The 21,391-nt window shown below is 46.6% G+C and overlaps 1 protein-coding gene across 1 annotated transcript; it reads left to right on the top strand.

The window, feature by feature from the left end:
• The first annotated feature begins 79 nt into the window (after positions 1–79).
• Adsl (adenylosuccinate lyase) lies at positions 80–19,776 on the top strand. The gene is made up of 10 exons (XM_077635303.1): positions 80–694; positions 3,270–3,473; positions 5,683–5,727; positions 6,623–6,702; positions 9,588–9,806; positions 10,834–10,924; positions 13,125–13,342; positions 15,310–15,490; positions 16,324–16,500; positions 19,576–19,776. The coding sequence occupies exons 1-10, from the start codon at positions 560–562 to the stop codon at positions 19,660–19,662; spliced, it is 1,437 nt and encodes a 478-aa protein (XP_077491429.1). The 5' UTR covers positions 80–559; the 3' UTR covers positions 19,663–19,776.
• The last annotated feature ends 1,615 nt before the right edge of the window (positions 19,777–21,391 follow it).

Raw genomic sequence — 21,391 nt, 5'->3', positions numbered from 1 at the left:
AAAGATAACCGTTTACATGCCTGAATCAAGGGCTCTTGAAAAATGCGAGCGCTCCGTAGGTCCATAGATACGTCTAGCTGTTTATTAACAGGTTCCTATTTCGATTAGCAAGTGAGCGACGTGAGCTCCGGCGGCGCTCATTTATTTTTGTCACGTACTACACATAGCTGAAATATTCGCTTGCGGCGTGTGACCCGCGTTGCCGGCTCGGTTAGTTCATTGGCATTGCAATTACTTTGCCAGCGACTACCTGTCGCAGCCGTCGCAACGCCGGGAAGAGCTGCCTGCGACGACGATCGCTGCAGTCACCCGACGCGTGCACAGCCCGTCGGAAGACCAGCGATGCCGCAAAGATAAGATACACACGCATTGATATACGCGCTAGCCCGGCACGGTGAGGAGGAAGACGTAGGCGCGCGGTAACCTCGGAAGGTCATTTCGAGCTGTCGTAAAGAGGAGGCAGTCGCCCATCGGGCTCTTGGAAAGCCCGCGCAGTGTCTCGGCGGACCGCTTACGACTTCGTCAATTTTTCGCTGCCGCCTCTCTCGATCGTGCCAACATGAGTGTGCACACCAAGTACCAGACTCCGCTGTCGTCGCGCTACGCGAGCCCGGAGATGTCGTACGTGTGGAGCGACCAGAAGAAATTCTCCACCTGGAGGAAGCTGTGGATCTACCTGGCCACCGCCGAGAAGGTATACATACCACCTCGTGTGCAGCTGCCGACAACAGCTGTAACGGGTGCGTGCGTTTGCGCGTACCGCGTGCAGCCGAGTCTAGACGCCGCCAACCGCTGTCTGCCGACTGTCTAGACGGAAAGATAAGACTGCGCATCGAATGTTGTATCCCCCGTAATGATGGAGGTGTTCCTCTGGTCGGCCAACACAAATTCAGCGCCAGAATTCAAGTCAGGCGGCGTGAATTTGTACAAATAAAAATTCTTGCGGAACGAGCTGTTTCGTTTGGCGCATTGCAAATTTGACGAGGGCTGACAAGTACGAAGTTTATGTGTGTTATGCGCTCTGTGTGGAAGCTAAGTACTTTGTGCTAAAACTATCGGGAACACATTTTGCTAAAACTGTCGAGATCATATTTTTTGCACTTTCATTTGGCGAAGATGGCAGGTTTGAAGGCAGCTGTATTTGTAGGTAAATGCGCACCTTTGCGGGGCTTAACGGAGACCTGTTGGCTGCTTTATTTCGATGTCTTTGGCTGCCAGAGGTGGAATTTTTCTTCGAATCAGAATTCTCCAACGCTTGCTTCATAAAACTTGCTTGTTCAAGACAAACGCACTTGGACTGTGCCATGTATTCAGGTTTAATTGATGGTGACTGTGCCCTGTGCTGCCAAGTAGGTTTGATTCGCTGCATTTGTACGAACGCATCATGTTTCACATGGTATGCAATAAATGCACCGTAGCTTAGATGGGCCATGTGGTCTGGGTTTTAAAGGGATGCAGAAGTGTTCTTTAAGCAAATATTGTAGCAACCTGCTAGAAAGCGTATAGCTATGCCAGCTGCTTTGGAAGTGTGTCAATATGTATTCTTAATAATACAGTTTATTTTGAGAACAAATGACTCCTTTAGGTCATGAAATCACATCAGTACTTATTCTTAATGCACCTGTTTCGAAAACATGTGACAGGTTTAGTTTGCTCTTCTTGTAATGTCTGCCTCCCAATAAAAGAATTTGAATAACAGACAGAGCTGACCTCATGCATGGTACTACTTGACATGCTGGACAATGTTACAAATTACACCTAGCAGATTACTTGTGGTTTCTTAGAGAACTTGAAGTGACAAGTTTCAAGTTCTCTTTCTAGAGGCGAGGTTTGTCTCAAACAGCGGTAACCACTTTTCGCAACTTTATGACAGCGGAAGAGCTGCCACAGGGCCCTGTCCACAGCAGAGCTGAGGAACGCATTGCCTGCTGTTGCAACAGTGGCACCCGAATGCATGAGAAAGTTATTTGTTCATCTAGTGAAGTGGAATCTCTAATTTTAACTCTGTGAGGTTGAGCTTGTGAAAACATTCAACCCGTTGGTCTACCTTGCTGAAATTTGAATTGTTAACAAGTGTAAAATCTGACAGTAAACGCAGTCAAAAAAGCCAAGCTTAATCCCTTGTGTATCGTGCGAGTTTTTTAATAGGCATTGCTGCCATGTGTATCTGAGTACATGCGGTATTGATGACCATCATGGCGTTTATTTGTTACACGCATTAACAGTGCTCTTGAGAAATTTTTGCAGAGAGCTCAACATTCACAGTATCACATAACAGGATATTCAGCAACGTGAGACAACACATTATAAAGAAATAATATACCTTATTTACTTGCCTAATGAACCAGCTTTTTTTTCAGACGAAGTACGGAAAATGGGGGGGGGGGGGGGGGGGTGCATTCATTAGGCGGGGTAAAATATTGAGAAAAAAATTTAATCAGTAAAAACAGGCGAAAAAGTAGACTTGTGGAATAAATACTTCATCCAATATGACTCACCTTCTAAATAAAACAGCACACAACTCATCATGGTTTCTGTACTCGAGAACTTGGTCAACAACTTTTTTCTTACACTCACACATACACTTCAGCTGCCACGATGTCTTAGTGGTTATGGCGCTCGGCTGCTGACCTGGAAGATGTGGGTTCGATCCTGGCCATGGTGGCCACATTTTGATGAAGGCGAAATGCCAGAAGCCCATGTACTATGTGATGTAGGTGCACATTAAAGAATTTCAGGTGGTCAAAATTATTCAGAGCTCTCCACTACGACATCCCTCATAGTCTGAGTCACTTTAGGACGTTAAGCCCCGTAAAACCAAAATAAAACCACATGTACAATTCGTGTAGCGGCCCATACTGCTGCCAAAAAATAGCACAACTAGAGTTCGCTCTAGTGAACTCATAGCGTTGAGTGCAAAGCCCAGCTGCAACAAGTTTCAACAATTCCTAGCATGATAGATCAAACAGAGAGCCCTCAGTGACCAGGCAGGGTTTTTCTTGTTTCCCAGATTCTGCGCGGAGCATTCTTGTTGGCTCTTCATCGCACAGAGTGGTCTATGCGTGCATATATGTATAGCAGTCTTGCCATTCGACAGATAGTGCTTTTCAGTGTTGCACAGTTGTTTTGGTGTTGAAAAAGGCAGCTGCTAACATTATGGAAGTGTGCCCATTACGCGAGTAAACATGGTACGTGGGCAGGCTCCATCAGTTGATATGTATGTTCTCTCTAAAACTGAATGACTAATGGAGTTTCGACTGCATACGCAGTCCCTGGGTCTCCCCATCACGGATGAGCAGATCAAGGAGATGGAGGAGCACGTGAACGACGTGGACTTTGCGGCAGCATCCGAGGAGGAGCGACTGACACGCCACGACGTGATGGCACACGTGCACGTCTTTGCCAAGCAGTGCCCCAAGGCAGCCCCCATTATCCACCTGGGCGCCACCTCCTGCTACGTGGGCGACAATACGGTGCGTCCCCGCTTGCTCACATTGCTTGCACTTCGGTTGCTGGGTTGCCTTTGCAGTCTTCGACAGTGCGGTGTCAAGGACGATACATAAAACTGTGCACTGTCCAAGCACAGCCCTGTAAAAGCCTGGCCGAGGGCTTATCTAGGGCGTCCTGTAGTGCCTAAAAAATGACCTGACTAGGGTTTTGTTCAGGGTGCTGAACAAGTCCCGTACACATAGGGCTTATCTAGATGACACCCCAGGCCGCGGCTTGTCTAGGGCTTTTAAGAAGCACCTTGCATACACCTTTTTATTCATTTATATCATTGAGTGGAGTATGAAAGCTTTGTTGTATGTAAAGTAAAACAGGTGAACATGACAATAATGCAGAAAAATAACAAATTGTCAATGTCTAACAGCAAAGTACAATAAGAAAAAGGGAAGATAGACGTATACACTCGCACATGAGCATATAACTTTATAAGCGGTAAGTGAAACTGATTGTAATTTGTATTGATGCAAGATCAGGCAGGCTTGGTATGCAAGACAGACCTTGAGTGGTCGATATGTGCACTGTGCAAGCCCTAGGCTGTGCTTAGCTGGGACACCTCTTGAACAATTTTTGTGCGTTTGCTTTGAATGCCACCGTCTTTGAGAGCTTGACTCTGCATGTCTGCATTTGTGAAGATAAATGTTCACCAAAGCAGTAGATATTGTGATGTTCTCTTCATATCCCTCAGCCTCTGTGCATAAAGTGGTTAGTTATGGTTATTGAATTCCCATTCATCCTTTTTGGAAATCCAGAGAGCATTAGGCTTCAAGATTGATGTTAAAAATGTCAAAAGGAATAGTGAACTGAGCATAGTTAACATTTCGTTTTCCCCACAGCACAGGGAACTGCTGACAGAAAAGAGCACAAAACAGCACCTCAGCGTAATGTACCACTTGTGCCGCTCCCACAGCATTTTGTCACACTCTTGGACAGAGCACGATCAGTGGGAAATTGACAGCTACTCCCTATTATGATACAGCACATCTGTTAAGTGCCTATTCCTGGCTTGAGTGGCATTCAATGGTGGAGTAAAACATCACGTGACCATCTCGTAGTGACGTGACGTCACGTTGTGTCACCGTCACATTCCCATGTGATCAACGCCAGTGACATGACTTTTCCCTGACGTCACCGCGAGCATGCAGCCATCCGAGCACACCTCCACTCACTGATCACATGATTATTGTATGCTTCTCATTGGTTAACCAAAATACAAGCGCCCCCATTGAAGCTAGTCACATTGATGAACAAAGAAGTGGTCGGAAGAAGCTAGAAGGGTCATAGGGCATAATGGACGCTAGAATCACACCACGCAGTTTGCACTGGAAAATCACAAACTAGAAGCATGCAACAGCTGCGCAGGCCAAACACATTACTGTGGAAACAAAATCATAGTGTTGTTTTATTATCCATGTCCTAGAAGTGGCTCTTCACAGTCTATATTCAGATACAACATAAGTATGCAGTGGCTGCCATGCAGAATTCCTCCGTGATGAAAAGTAGTCAGTTGTTAAATCTTTTCTTGTTAGCTAAACGGAAAGCTAACCACCATACGAAATTATAAGCTCAGGAATTTTGATGTCTTTGGCTTGTTTGATATAATCGAACATGAAAAAGCTGTTTTCGTTTACTGTTGCGATTGGTCAGTGGAGTAATGCTGGATGCTGTGGACCACGGCCCATAGTTACCAGCTGCTGTTTATAGTTCGAAAGCACTATTCTGATGGGTAAACATCGAGCAAGATCTTGCAATGTTTGTGGATTTATGCCAGTTGAAATAAATAAATAAATAAAAATCAAATAAATATCTGTGACTAGGGTTCAAACCAGCGGTGGTGTGAACAAATCAGCTTCACTGGCCACTTTTTTTTTAAGTTGTTTCCTAAAGCATGATGTAGTGGATGTCAGCAACAGTGCAGAGTACATTAGCCTGTGTTTGTTTAAAGATTCTGCCTGTAGATTAAAATGTCACTTGCTAGGAATGAAGGTGCGTTCATTGAACAGTGTATATAATCTGGCTGATGGTGATGATTGTTTGGACATCTCTGTGCTGTGCTTTGTCTGGTGGGTCACTTCTGGTTGTGTGGAAATGTTAGATTGTCGTGGCACTCTTCTAACAGCGTTATTTTCAGCGTTGTGTAGGTTGCTGATAGCTGTGTACTGCTCATCTCTCTTGCAGGACTTGATCCAACTCAAGGAGGCCCTTGGAATCCTTCTGCCCAAGGTACTACACTTGTACATACTATACTCATAAGTTGTATCAGTTGCACTGCTCAGGCTGTGTATCCCTTCACTTCATTATTAGTGCTGGAAGGCCTGTGCAGAGCTTTTGTCACTCAAAATAAAGTGATGTACGGCCTTGCAGTACAGAATTTTTATGTGAGGTAAAAAAGATTAGTGAATAAATAATGAAGTTGAAGAACAATGAAAAAGATTAATAGAAGTGCAACACAGGGACCTAGAAAACTGGAAGCATCTATTAAGCTCTTCAAATATAGCTAAGCTGTTTGGAGAGTGTTGGAGAGGCCTTTGTCCAGTGGTCGGTGTAGAGCAGCTGCTGCTGTTGCTGGTGACTTACCTATTAGCTCTGCAAAACAAGATTATGTCAAGGGATATTGCTGATACACTTCATAAAGGCTACAACTGCTGTTGAGTCTATGAGAGCTTATGAGAGGAAATTTCTTTAATCACACGTGGAAAAAAAAAGCTCAAGTTGAAACTCTGTAATGAGCAATACCAAGGTTGTGGACAGCATGAGAGAAATTGAGGGTGACAGCAGTCGAGGTAATTCGGACTGAGACCTAGGAATAATTTAAGTTGGATGAATTGGCATTGTACAATGGCTTGCTACAGCATATGTGATGAAGAACAAAGATGGGGAAATAGCACCAGCACTGTCATGTGAATTGCAACCTCGCTGTTCATGCGCAGGTGGTGTGCGCTGTTGTATAGTCAACTACTGATGGCTAGTAACTGCCTGTAGCAAGAAATCCATTTCGAGTCGATGAAGGTGTGTTGTTGGGTCGACCATTTTTTTTTTTTCTGGATTGATAAGCCTTTTTGAGCTTGCATGAACGTGCATTAAAGTGTTGCCTGGTTGGTGCTCACTCCTCTCCCAGCTTGCCCGTTGCATCCACCGGCTCTGCAGGTTTGCGACGGAGTTTGCCACGCTGCCGACGCTTGGGTTCACCCACTTCCAGTAAGTCGTGGTGCAAAAAAACGGGTCCTGGCAAATTCAATTCGCACTTCACTGGATAGCTCAAATGAACACTGACCATTCTTAATTCTGGGCAACAACTCTGATTGAAGGCAGTAGCAGTACACGAAGAGGTAAAAGAAGAAAACAGACACCCCAGTTAAAAAGAATAGCAGATGGTATATCTAAGCTTAGAATGTCGTGCAGAAGAACAAGTTACAGTGGGCACTTAAGGTCCTTACATACTGTGAATGCGAAAGTATAATTTGACCTAAAGGCCTTTACACTAAAGACCTTAACCATAAAGGCCTTTACCTGGAAGACATTCAACCTTAAAGGCCTTCAGCCTAAAGTCATAAGGTCTTTATCCTAAAGGCCTTTTGCCGCCGCAGTGGCTGAGTGGTTATGGCGCTCGGCTGCTGGCCCGAAAAACGCGGGTTCGATCCCGGCCGTGGCGGTCGAATTTCGATGGAGGCGAAATTCTATGGGCCCGTGTGCTGTGCGATGTCAGTGCACGTTAAAGGGACACTGAGGAGAAATTGAAGTTGGCTTGTATCGACAGAATAGCAGCTCCTGATCACAAAAACGCCACTCTTACTGAAAACAAAGCTCTTGTAATGTAGAAAATAGCAAGAATCAAAATACAGGTGTCGCCGCCACAGGCCAATCTCGCAAGTACAAGCGTGATGACTTCCTAGGACAAGAGGCGCCACCTTGGAGGAATTTTCCTTACTTCATGGAAGCCACGAATCTCTGAGGCTGGCAAAGGAAGGTTGCGCACCGCACCGCTAGCCGTCAGAAATCACGGAGTCTGCGTTTACGTCACGTATCACGTCACTCCGTTCTGTGACGTCATAAGAGTTCTCCGTGTCATCATAAGAGTTCTCGAGTTTGAATCAGAGCGGTGGGAAAAACTTTCTCAACTTCGAATCCAAATTTCTTTGAAATAAATGCATCTTTCGCGCCCGGACAGGCGGCAACAAAGCCATGAAATGCCGAACTATGAGATTTTGCTAACAAAAAAAAATGATAGAGTTCTCCTCAGTGTCCCTTTAAAGAACCCCAGGTGGTCGAAATTTCCGGAGCCCTTCACTACTGCGTCTCTCATAGCCTGAGTCGCTTTGGGACGTTAAACCCCCATAAACCAAACCAAACCTAAAGGCCTTTGACGTAAAGACTTTTACCTTGAAGGCATTTACCTTGAAGGCCTTCACCCAAATTGTGGCTTGCCAGGTTGCCCACAATCCGGTGGGCAGATGGGGTGCCTGCCACAAAGCAGGCTTCAAGGACTTGCATACATGCATATGCCCGAAATAAAAAAATGTGCCTAGTAGTGGAAATGCATTACAAGACGATTTGATCTTGTCTTTTGCCATCTTTGTGGACTGGCCTGATTGGTTTATCGTGCTTGCCAGTGGTAGGTGGAAGCCTCCAGAAATTTAGCAATCATAATTTTGGTCCATTTGTGTGTTCCAGGTAACTTGTTCGTATCCCTGAATATAAAAAGCACAGCTAGTAAAGCATATATTCCGCACCACTAGCAATACTAACAGCATTGGTGCTTACTGGCAAAACTATTAAAGCACACCCTTTGCATTCGTGTTGTTTTTTATCACCGTGCAAATATCCGATTTTTTTTTAACAGAATAGCATTAATGCTCCGGTTCTGCAGAAAGTCCAGCGATGAAATCTCTGGAGAAGCAAACTTGGTGGGCTACCTGGTCGCATGACCTTCTGGCGTCATCACAACCTGCTCACAGGATTGTGAACAAACTGACCACCGTGGTAGGTGGCAGCTAAATTAATTAATGGTTGGAAGAGGTTGCTTTTTCTGAGCAACTTCTTGCAACCATTCATTAATTTAACTGTAGGAAGAGCAACGTGGGTCTCACAAGCCCCTTGGGTGGCAGCACCTGCCATTGCGGGGCAGTGGTGCATTGCATAACCGCTGCACCACTGTGCCAGGAGGGGTATGAGGGCTCCAGCGATCTATGAATGCAAAGTAGAGAATGACCAAGTCCAGATATATGGGAATTAACCCATTAACACTGTCACATCATACCCTTAAAACAGAGCTCAAGTGTCCCTTGCAATTTTTGTTACAAGTGAAATGATGCTTGCTGTCTAACTTGCAATGCTGTTCTACTTGTGAAACTCCATGTGCTGTTTTCAGGCTTTTATGTGGGCTAGGCAGTCATGATACGGTGGTTTGGGGGATCTCAGAAGTAGTGGTGAGGTGCCGGGTGCGTAAAAAAAAAATCTATGTATATGTATTTGCAAGAACCTTTCTTTTTTTTTTTTTTCTTCCTAAGCACGCAGAACAACTTTTCTTCATGACAAACAAAGTTTGCTAACTTCTCTTGTTGTATATGTACAATTCACACGGCAGGTCTCGCGTGTGAACTTGTCTCACCATGCACTGGTGTGCAAAAGCTTGTTTTTGAAATTTTATTGTAATGCATGTAGTGAGACTAGTTAGAGTAACTTTTACAGTTAGCACTGCATTTGCTACATCACAAACCTAACTTGCTGCTTCGTTCAGATACCTGCCGTGCGCTGGCTTAAGTTGTCAAGCTGTTTGACATGTACGGGAGAGTGTTCGCAGTAATATATCTACGATGTTGTTGCCGCGTCCTGCCAGGTGCTGCTTTTGCCTGCAGAGCTAAACTTTTGTTTAAGTTTGTTGTTTCCAAATTGTTTTATTTGGTGTTGTAAGAATAGGTGTAATGTAGAGAGAGCTATAAGAAATATGCAGTTGTCAACCATGAATAATCAAAATGTCCCCAGAGCTGCCATTCAAGAGCCACTCTCACTGATCTGTGCATTGGAGGCAGCCCTTTAGAGCCCTTCCCTTCCCTCACTGTTGCTGGAACATCGTTTTTCTGCAGGCCTGCGCAGCTGACGACAGTGGGCAAGCGTGCCTGCCTATGGATGCAAGACCTGCTCATGGACCTGCGCAACCTGCAGCGGGTGCAGGGGGACCTGCGCTTCCGAGGCGTCAAGGGCACTACAGGCACCCAGGCCAGCTTCCTGCAGCTCTTTGAGGGCGACCACGGCAAGGTGCAGGAGCTCGATCGGCTTGTCACCAAGATGGCTGGCTTCGAGAGGTGAGTCCTGTCTCTCACTTTCTCTTAACACTTCCCGTTTTTTTTTTTTCTCATCCCCCCTTCATGTGCACCCTCTGCTCTATCCAAGGTTTGGTGCACGTGCACATTTGACCCGTGTCAAGGTTTGATGCCTGTATGCCCTATGCTTTCGCATTGGTTTGATGCATGCGTACCCTTCACTTTTGTCGTTGTTTAAAGCATTTGCGTCTTCTGATTTTGCTAAGGTTTTTAGTGCGAAAGCACTTCTAGCCATACTTCCTGGGTTTCAGCGATGTGTATCTGTGCGAAGCCTATGGGTAGCAAGTGCACTGGCTCACTTGGTCAGTGGATACTTCAATTGCGCTATGGGTGGGCAGTGGTGTCCACCTACTCCACTTACAAATTGCAGCAGTTATGTGCCTTTCCTTTTCTCAAAACCAGCAGTAGGTTTAGACAGGAAAGACGCATAACTGGATTTCTGGGTTAGTGGACACCTGAACCGCGCTTTGAGGTAGGCGGGGTGGTGTCCACCTGCAAAAAAAAAAAACTGTGCTTTCACACAATTTTTTATGCTTAGCAATGCTCTACTGCCAGCCATTTCTGTGCACATGCACATTTCATTCCCATTCAACGTTTTTTGTGCACGTGCACGAAATCTTGTTCAAGGTTTTTGCGCACCTGCACATTTCACTCTCATTCAAGGTTTTTTGTGCACGTGTATATTTCACTCGCATTCAAGGTTTTTCTGGGCATGCACATTTCACTCTCATTCATGATTTTTGTGCACATTTCATTTTTGTTCAAAGTTTGGCACTTGTGTGCCATTGTGCCAATGAAGAATTTGCTGGCTGCAAATTTCAAAGCATACGTGGCCTATTCTCTGTTGTTATTCTCGGGCCTTGCATCATTTGTGCAGTCACAATGAATTCATGAGAGTTCTGGATTCACTCTTTAGCAGAGTTCTAAATGAAAGTTATGCATTTAAACTTTACACTTGGTGGTCAGTGTGCAAGTGGGGTTCACAGCTAATGTCATTGACCTTTTTCAGGGCCTACATTGTCTGTGGCCAGACCTACACTCGCAAGGTCGACGTTGACTGCCTGGCAGCACTGGCCAGCCTTGGTGCCTCGGTTCACAAGGTGGGTGCTCCGGAATCTGACCAAGTGCACATTTGCAACAGCCACCCTTCTGGATCATATATCTCTGTCTGTATATTTCGTCAATAAGAGATACCTGTAGGAGTTGTCCTGTCAGCGCCTGAAACATGCGTTACTGCCTAAGAAGAAGCCAAGGTTGTCAACAGGAATGTTGCCTTGCCTGTAAACCTACATGGTTTGTTTCATCACTGTGTAATGGCTGTTCCCAACAGACAATTAAAACAAGCAACGTCATTCTAAATTAAAAGTATAAGGAAAACAAAGGCTCACCAAGTGTGAGTTCATAAGGCCAGCAGTCGCTGCAGCCAAGCAAGGAGCAACAGAACTTTAGTGTTGAAGGGAGCATTAAAAATGAAAGACTTTCAGATTGAAAAATAGCGCTGGTAAAAGGTGGAAGTGAATTGTGCATATACCCTGTCTCAGAATTTCTTTGCAGTGGAGTGAAGGCTCGAAGCGCAAGCTTTAAGTGCTTCCATACTTGTGTGGCAAACTTATGAGCACAGTTGTGGGAGCCATTGCCTCCTGCTTGTACCTTCCACTTCAGTGCTGAAAAGCTGTACGATTGGGTGAAGCTGAAGCATGTGTAGCGGTGCTGATGAAAAAGAGGAAGAGCTTGCTCACGCTGATCAGAACGCTTTCGGCCATTGGCCTGGCCAGCAACGTCAACAGCCCATTCCGCCGACTCACCAGCCGCGGCTACCGAGACTCCAATAAACGTAGATCACCTTCCACATCTGGTGACACTGGACGACAGCTTCGATGCACGCAGTGCCGCTCCCACTGGCTCTGTGCTCCTGCCCGTCCTGTCTCTCCACTTGGCCTTGCCGCTGCACGCCCAGTGTTCGCACCCGGCTTTCGGCAGCTTCTTCTCACCGCCATGTACGCGCCTACCATCACACGTGGTGAACTCCTCCAGCTGTATCAGCGTTCGTTCCTTCCTCAGTTGCCTGGCCTGCCCGCGTTTTATGCCAGGGACCCCATTTTGTGGCTAGTGCTCCTGGACTCCCACTTTCATGTCCACAACGTGTCCAGCCAGCTGCTGCGCTATCAGCACGCCAGCCGCGAACTACCACCCGGTCTCCTGGCACAGCTGCGGTTGCCGCCTCCCGGTCCCGACATATACCTGATGGCGTACTTTGGCTTGGAGCTCCCGCCGACTCTCTGCGCTGCTGTTCCCGACTCAGAAGCTCCGGCACCACTGGACTCACCACCCCTGGCCGTATTCCCTAACCAAGCTGCTTCGGCTTTCTTTCCGCCTGCTCCTTCGGACTTCGGCGTCTCCTCCTGTCCGCTGCCACTCTACGACGCTGCAAACCCGCTTTCGCCACCGCAAGCAGCTGGCCCCGCACCAGCCTTGCTCTAGCCCACGTAGCCTTTGTCAGAACCCTGCCCATCTCGGCAGCCCCTGGCCGTCTCCCCGCCACTCCAGCCCAGCGTCTCTGGCCCAACCGTCCCTCTTCACGACACACGAAGTAGACTGAATACCAGCTCAACATACCGCCCTTCACTGATGTTGTCACCACCACATCCTGACGACAAGGTGCACTCTGCAGCAGCATGTGTGTTGCTGTTTTCAGCATCCCCGTCTGCCTCGTCACAGCAGCCAACAGCTCCACAGGCCTCTGCAGTGGCGTCGATGCCGCGGTCAGCTGATGCTAAAGAGCTCACGGCACAACTCAAGCCTGCTAGCCTCACCCCCAGCCCCTCCAAAGGTCTGCAATGCACTAAATGCCCCACGGCGCACGTAAAGACCAACCCGGTGTCAGCAGTGCCAATCATGGTGATTGTCACCAGCTCTGCTTTGCCTGACAAGGACCCCGCACCACTGCCAGCTCCTGTATTCAAGTTAGACCAGGCCCCAGGTCATCAGCAAGATCAGGTTGTCTAGCAAGATGCATAGGCTGACTAGGCTAACGGACGTTCCCCTTCCATCATCACCATACACCCCAAATCATACTCAGCTTTTAAGCTACATAACCACCTTTGCTTACTACACCTTTAGAAAAAACAACCCATGGTAAATGTTGGGACCTGAGTCGATCAGTTGTTTTGTGTTTGATGCTTTTTGGTCGTACATGCCCTTGCACTTTAAAAACTAACTATCATTGAGAAAAGGCACTGGGCTAGCTTAGCCGACACACTAAGATAGTCAGCCTGGTGCAGAGCATGGCTTTGCTTGCAGATCTGCACGGACCTTCGGCTGCTGGCGCACATGAAGGAGATTGAGGAGCCCTTTGAGAAGACTCAGATCGGTTCCTCGGCCATGCCGTACAAGCGCAACCCCATGCGCAGCGAGCGCTGCTGCGCCCTCTCCCGGCACCTCATGGCACTCATTGCGGACCCCCTGGCCACCCAGGCCACCCAGTGGATGGAGCGTACGCTTGACGACAGCGCCAACCGGTGAGGAGTGCTCCCGTGACAGTTCACTTCCTTCTTTAATGTTCTGTCGCGATCAGTAGCGTACGAGATGTGAAAAAAAAAAAAAATTATTTAGGCGCAGTCACTTAACTCATTCGCCTAAAATGTATCGAGGTATGAAGGGGCCTGCATGCTCTATCCACTACCACGCAACTGCATCGTGATAGTAGATATTCATGGCTATCAATAGGTTCCAGACCACTGAGAGCACCAGCGAAAATCCTTATGGAGGCCAGGGCAGTAGGAGTTGCAGTATTGTGATGACATAAAGATAAGATTGATGAAAATAACCAATAACTCAGCCTGTTGTTTCTGCATGTATGGTGCAGAATGATCTTGAGAAAGAACTGCATCATTTAGCTGTATTAGTTCCCCCGCTACTTGTGGTACCGGTTTATGGATGCTGGACAAACTGCTCTCAGTATATTCAGTAAAGCGGCAGACTGGGCTAGTCGGTTTTTCATATTAATGGAATGGCCGCACACAAGCAAACACAGACAGAAAGAAGGGGACAAGCGCTGCTAATGCAGGCTACTAATTATGGGACACTGCAATCCTCATTTTGTGTATTGGTAAAGTGCATGCGGCTCCATTTTGCTTTGCAACCCAGCAAAAAGAGGTTTCTGAATCCCAGCAGTGATTTCAAGGACCCCAAAGGGCCTGTGGACACCTATTTGAGGATCGCTTATAATATATAGAGTAAAAACGGCAGATCCAGATTGCCAGAAAGAAACCAGCAGGATGAATGTCAGTGGTGTGGAGTGCATTTGGCATTCACTCCCGCTTATTGGTGGGAGCCTCTCTACATCCCTTCAAAAGGAGTATGTATGAGTGATGTGTTTTGCTGATACTACTACATGCCTAGGGGGCCAGATCTTGGAGGCTGATAAAAAGACTGAGGCTACGAAAAAAAGCAGCGAGTGATAGAAAAAGAAAGACTGTGCGGTTGCCGCACCTTTGTAATGCAACAATCTGCAACAGCTGTATGCAGTGGTGAATGTGCCGTTTTTCGCGCTACACAGTGCTGCCTTCTCTGCTTGGAGGGCGCAAGTGCTAGTTCACAGCACTGTGCAAAGAAGGCGCCACTTATTTGTTTTGTGACAGACGGCTAAGTGTCGCTGTTCCTTCGTGCTCACTTGTTTTTTTGAGTTATGCCACTGATGCCGCAGAGTTGGGAAACGTGCCCTGAACTGCTGTTGCTGCGAAACGATATGTGTGTGAAAGTGGTGTTTATTCAGAGCGTTTCTTGATAGAAAGCTGGAAAACTGGGTCTGCGCTGAATTCTCTGGGATGTTGCTAGAGCTCCCAGCTGGCCTTCTTGATACCTGCCTGCAGTGCTGCGTTCGCCGATGCTCTTCTGTTTCATCATAGGTGCAACATCAAGAGTGTAGTTTGGATTAGGGAATGAATGCGAGTTGGGGGTGTTTCAGCTGATATTCAAACAAAGAAATGGGCACGGGCAGGACATGTTATTTGCAGAAGTGACGAATTGTCTGTTGGAGTGCAAGTACTTGAGGCCAAACAAAAGCCAGGCAGAGCTAAGGGAATTTGCTGGAATAACATGGCTGTGGCCGACTCTGAACAGGAACATAAATGGGGATGATTGGGATAGCAGTATTTGTGCAGCAGTGGAGTCAGAAATAAAATTTAGTTCAATTCAATTCAACATGAGTGATGCTGGTGGAGTGATGCTGGTGATATCCAGACTTGGTCTCACAGCATAGTGATAATTGGCAGCACATGCAGTGAGGTATTGGCAAGTTAAGTCTGAACAAGGAACTTAACTGCTGTAAAAAACAGGTTGCCGTTTCAGAAACTGTAGCAGCTTTGCTTTTGCATAGCTGCGTCGCGTGTCTAATTGATCATGTTCAAGTCTGGCAGGAACTGCCTGACTGCACCAAAGACTGTGGGACCGGTCCAAATATCACGTGTTGTTTCGTCATGTGCAGGCGCATCAGCCTGGGTGAAGGTTTCCTAACGGCGGATGTAGTGCTCAACACGCTGCAGAACATCTGCGAGGGCCTGGTGGTGTACCCGGAGGTGATCCGGGCCCACATTCGCCAGGAGCTGCCCTTCATGGCCACCGAGAATGTCATCATGGCCATGGTCAAGGCTGGCGGCAATAGACAGGTATGCTCCGCGCACCATGCCGGCTGCAGCTGGGCCTCTGGAGGTGTTTCCAGCCTTGAACTCCATGCCAAGACTCACGTGTGTCTGGATACCCTTAGAAAATTCTTCAACCTAACAATACAAAATTTTGGAGGCTTTTGGCACCTGCAACTGGCCAATCGCATTGCATCACGTGGCAATCAAGAGGGGTTGCGGATGCCTCTGAGCTTTACTGTGAATCTGTCTTCACACGTGAGCCGGCCTTGAGTATAGCAAACCCCTCTAACCTTAGTTGCTTTGGGACATTAGACCCCCATATGCCATAAACCACAAACCTCTTTAAGCCAGAGTCAGATACGTGTCTCAAAATATTGCTGAAGTTGAAAATTTTTCATGTCATGCAAAAGGCACCGTTTGTCACTGCTCATTTCGAATGTTTTGCAACAGAATGAGGATATCTCAAAAGGTGGCCGACGCACGTAGCCTTCGCTGTGTTCTCTGATGATGCGAGGCAAGGTCAGAGTCTGTTTCCCAGGGCAGTGACAGCTGTATAGGCTGTGAAAAGACGTATGCACCGGATGCTTCCAATCCAGGCAGGCCCTCCCCCCTGCCCCGCCACTTCACCTCGTTCCCTCTCCCTATGGGTAAAATGTAATGGCATCATCTGAACCAACAGTGGAGATGTTGTATGTGAGTGCTTATGTGTATTGGGGTTTTCGTAGCAAAATTAAAGCGCTCAGTAGAAGGCTGGAGTTTTTGCAGCGCACAACTAGCGTACTGAAATTTTGTCGTTTTTTAAGACTTTGAGTTGATGAGTGCGTCATGTCCACTCTCCCCCCCCCTCCTTCTTACAGGACTGCCACGAGCGCATCCGGGTGCTTTCACACGAGGCGGCTGCCCAGGTCAAGGAGCGGGGCCTGCCCAATGATCTGGTGGAGCGCATCCGTGCCGACAACTACTTCGCCCCCATCCACAACCAGCTGGACTCACTGCTCAACCCCTCCTCCTTCATCGGGCGCGCCCCTCAGCAGGCGAGTAGCAACCTGGCACACTCTGCCCCCCCCCCCCCCCAAGTTCCTTGCTGGGGAGCACAAGGAACCAAAGCTGGCCTTCCTGAAATTAATAAATACTCTGCAGTGTGTCCCACCGCAGCGGTGGCCGAGTGGTTGAGCATCCGCCTCGCATGCGGGAGGTGCGGGGTTCGATCCTCTTGTGGCACCGGGTACCCACCGGTGATACAGAGGGCACAAGCTTTCCCCTGGCCTGGTGCTCGGCTAGTAAGGGGTGAAGTGCTTGGAAAATGGGTCTTTGACTCCACCTTGAGTAATCAGAAAATACCTTGTGCCATGGCGCTCTTTGGCCATAGTCGCCCTTGCGCCATAAAAATCCATCATCACCACCATAATCATCATGCATTGTGTCCTCAAACAAAATTATGTGTATGTTGGTTTGCGTGCATGAAATAGTCAAACCTGTTTGTAGCGAGCAGGTAAAAAAAAAATATCCTAAGATAGTTGAATATAGATGAAATTTGTAATCGAAAATTTCACGAGAAACACGCCCAAGTTTAGTCAGCAAAGGGATGGCAACTCGAAGTTTTGGAGCCATTTTCGAAGACGCTTGTGGCGATTTCGGAGGCTGCCAGAAAAAAAAAAAAAAGACTACCTGTGGTTAGCACTTGTTAAACCTGGTGATACGAGCGAAAGCTAGACACCTAATTTTTGGATATGTGTTTTCTTGTTTGTAATGATGCGTAAGGCATTATTATACACAGATTACCACCTGGTATTCTCCTACGACCGCTAAATAATTTATAATCGCATTTCGGTTTAAGTTTCAACAGCCGAATGAGGACTATGACATCAACATGAGTTTACAGGTCCTGTGAGACATGAAAAACTGCAATATAATCGCTGCTTCCACATTCGTTGTCATTCTGGCTCTTGAGGAAGGCTGGCTTCAGCACTGCAGTAAATTAAAACGATGAAACAGAGATTATATGGGCGTTTTTCCATGCCTCACGTGACACAAAAGCACTCTTTGACATTACAGCCATTGTTTGGCTGTTGCAACCGAAACCAAAACAGCATGACAGAAAAATATTGGATTATAAATTATTTTTCGGTCGTAGGCGAATATCACATGGTGATTCATGCATAGTAGTGTCTTCTGCGTCATTGTAGAGAAGAAAACATGCCGGGTCTTTGACCCCACCTTGAGAAGTCGAAAATACTTTGTGCCATGGCGCTCTTTGGCCATAGATGCCCTAGCGCCATAAAAATCCATCATCATCATGAAGAAAACATGCCACAAAAGTTAGGTGTCTATACTCCTTCAAGCATGGTTACGCATAGTTTGGTGCCAGAGTCGGTCCGCTGCTCGCCTCATCCATGGCGAGACTGAGCAACCGAGCGCCAGCAAAGCAGCTGTTATGCCCCCCGCTAGTCACGTGCTAGAGCAGCGGCGAGGCTCCGAGCGAGCGCAGCTGCGGCGCCTCTCCACAGCGAGTCACGTGGTATGACGTCACTTTCCACAGCTCCGCTCCGCCGGCTCAAGGTCAAACGCTCACCAAACTTGAACATGGGAGTTGTAGTGCGAAGAGTAGAGCTTTCGCTCTAAAAAACGAGCGCTGGTTAGGTTTGCTTCCCGCACAGCACGCAACAGCGATAGGCCAAACGCCAGCTCGGGTGGCTTCCCCGCATGGCAGCAGTGTCGCGCGGAAAATGCTACGTCATAGCGATAGCTATCACCACTTTCACCACCTCTGTGGCAGCCGACAAGAGTGCAGGATGGAACGCTACCATCACCCACGCCGCTGTACACGCTTGCCGTACTACCACCAGTCACTTGTGTAGTGCGTCGAAGCCTGATGCCTGCCATCCCAGTAGGCACCGCATAGTGGTGGGTTGTTCGATGTATCCCCGCGTTCAATATATAAAGTAAAAATTGCTTGCATTTGTTAAAGATATTTATGGCGAGCTCAGTATGGCTAATAATCTGCAATATCCATGTTCGTTACATCGAGGTTTGACTTATTCGTTGGATATATCGCACCATGTGGACTGTTCACTCTTGTTCTTGGGTTTTCTTATTTCATGCCTCTTCTTTACAATTAGCTCTGACCACATGTGGTGGGTACAGGCTTCTCACACTGAAAGACTAAGCTGGTGCAGTCTTCTTTTTAAGTCACTGCCATGTGAATCCGAGAAAGGCTTGGCCCATCATGCAGTGGCAGAAACACTATCGAGAGGCATTCTTTTGAAAGACTAAGAGAATCTGCTGACTCATTCATGTAATATATTCATTCTTATGCCCCTGTCAGATGGACGGTTGCAAGTGCCATTAAGATGAAATAATGGATCACATTTGCAACCAAATTGAATGACAGTCAGCTGCATTTGTATTTGGCACTCTCCATGAAACCCTGTTCTCTCAGTCATGTGCTCGTGCCAGATGTGAATTTTTTAGCTCTTCATTTATTTTGTTTCAGTAATTATAACTTCTGCAGTCCTTGCAAGCTGCAAATTAACACTGTGTACAGCCGAGGCACTCTAAAATCATGTTTAGCTTGAGCATTTTCTTGTGATGCTGCTTCACATTTCTGCATGCCCACACATATTTGTGCATGTTAGCCAGAACAACAATCTTTTATAGGATCAGAAAAGAAAACACCATGTGTGAAAAACCGCCAAGTTAGCCTCTACAGCAGAACTGTTGACCTCACCTTGTCAGTTTGTCTGTTCGACTTCAGCTGTGCTTGAGACTTGAGCAATGTTTGATGCTGCCATAGCACTGCCCAACTGCTGTTGTTAAGGTCAACCGCTATTGGTTGAACGGCTTCTGATACTGCCCACGTAGCAGGGTGTTGCAGTGCTCCCTGCAAGTTCTGCTCACAAATCAACGCTTATCAGAAGCGAGTGGTGACGAGCCTTTTGTAAGTGTGCAGGTTTACTCAAACTAAGTTATTTTTTTCAATAGTCATATTTTAGCCAAGAAAATGCCATCCGGTATATACCTCAAAGTACGGGGTTTTAGCATTCGTGACTCGGTAGTATACAACCTGAGCTCTGTTCACATATGTGGCCTTGTGTGATAACTCAACGCAGGTGAAGGAGTTTGTGGAGAAAGAGGTGACGCCTGCCCTGGAGCCGTACAAGGCGCAGATGAACATCGAGGCCAGTGTCAACCTCTGAACAAGTGGCCGTTGGCTGCACTCTCGGCTTTGGCCGTGATATCATCATAACGACAAAATAGTTTTCTATATCTGGGAATAAATATACCGCATTTGTTAATTCATGAAAAGAAAAGGGTGTGCTCGTGTCATAAGTTTTTTTATTTTAAAATTTAACTTGCAGGAGCAAGCTGCTACATTTCAATCTCAAGGTGCTTAGCTGGCAACGTTGTTAAGGTTACAAGATCGAGTAGTATTTATATGCCAGGCTTTGTGGTGCACAAGCAACCCTGATACGCTCTAAGCACAGGGTTAAAGAAGTGCCCATTTCAGTTATGAAGTATACAGCTTACAATATTGCAGTCTTTCAAAAATGAAAAGCTCGTGAGGGGATCTTCTCCAAGAAGCGACCTCGGGTCTAACATTGTGTTTCGATGAAAGGGGTAAAAACAGTAGTGTGCTCCCAAGTATTGTCACTTCTATCTGGGGTCAAATGGTGCTTTTTTGAGAAAAGGAGTGAAACAGCAATGTACTCCCTAGCAGCACCGCTTATATTCAGGAAGGCATTGGTTGGAGCCAAGATAATATGGTAAGGTATAAAGAGGCACATAAAATATTTCAACATGGAGATAGATGGACATCGCAACATTAAATACTGAGAGCAGATTGAATCTTCAACAGTAGCATGCTCTGACTCGGCACGGTTTTTAATTTTTTAAATGTGAAAGCACTACATATTAGCCTCCTACCCTGCAAAATGCCACTCTTTGGTGAAGCCTCTGAAGGAGTAAAGAAAGGAAAGGAAATGAAAGGCACATTCTCTGGGTCAGTGGACACCTCAATCAAGCTTTGAGGTAGGTGGCCTGTGGCAGTAATGTCCACCTGCAAAAAACCATTTCGTGCTTAGCAATGCTCAAGCGCGAGCCAATTTTCTTACTCTTATCAAGTAGCCAACGTGAAAAGGCATGCCAAGTAGCAACCAACTTGCATGACACCACAGTGCTCCAATGTGCATGTTGAGTTCGTTTTTTAGCGGCAGCAGCATAAGCTTTCATCTTTATTAGCACGGCTGGAATAGTTTAACTGGTGTCTACACCTTTTTGTCTTGACCAGATGTATACGGATTTCTGTATGGTTATTCGCATGAGTAAGCAGTTGCAAGTTATAAAGATGGCAGAGCTTTAAGACTGCTGTACAATCAAGCTAGATTGTACAGAAAAAGGAATGTTCACGTGCGGTGCTCTTGGAACAAGGGTGCACCTAACCACCCAACATTTAAATTCACATAATTACAGCCAATAAACTGGACAAAATGAAATAGCCAAAGGTTTAAAAGAAAAGGAGTATATTCATTGCAAAGACTGCTAGGCCATGCTGGTCAAAGGAGCAGACACACCAAATTTCTCGTTGCATGTTTTCGCTTTAGATTGATGTGCTGGTCATTCATAAACTTGGATCACCACATAAAATCTGCCTGAGCTCGGTGAATACCATATAACTGAATTTCATCTTTTATGCAGTTTTGGTTTCGGTTTGAGTAGTCCAACAGGGGTTGTGACATCACAAATACTAAGTAGGAGGTTATGTGGCACACACAAAAACTGCAATTACTAATAGCTTTTTCTTCACTTGCAGCGATTCCGGCTTATGGAGCAGGCTAGCATAATATAGTCGGAGCAAATTAAAACGATACAGCAACAATTATAATGCAGTAATTATACGCCTCGCGTGATCTCACACCTATTTGTGAT

The sequence above is a fragment of the Amblyomma americanum genome, chromosome 8 (assembly GCF_052857255.1).
Source record: "Amblyomma americanum isolate KBUSLIRL-KWMA chromosome 8, ASM5285725v1, whole genome shotgun sequence".
NCBI classification, from domain to species: Eukaryota; Metazoa; Arthropoda; class Arachnida; order Ixodida; family Ixodidae; genus Amblyomma; species Amblyomma americanum.
This window is presented reverse-complemented; position numbering and strand designations above follow the sequence as displayed.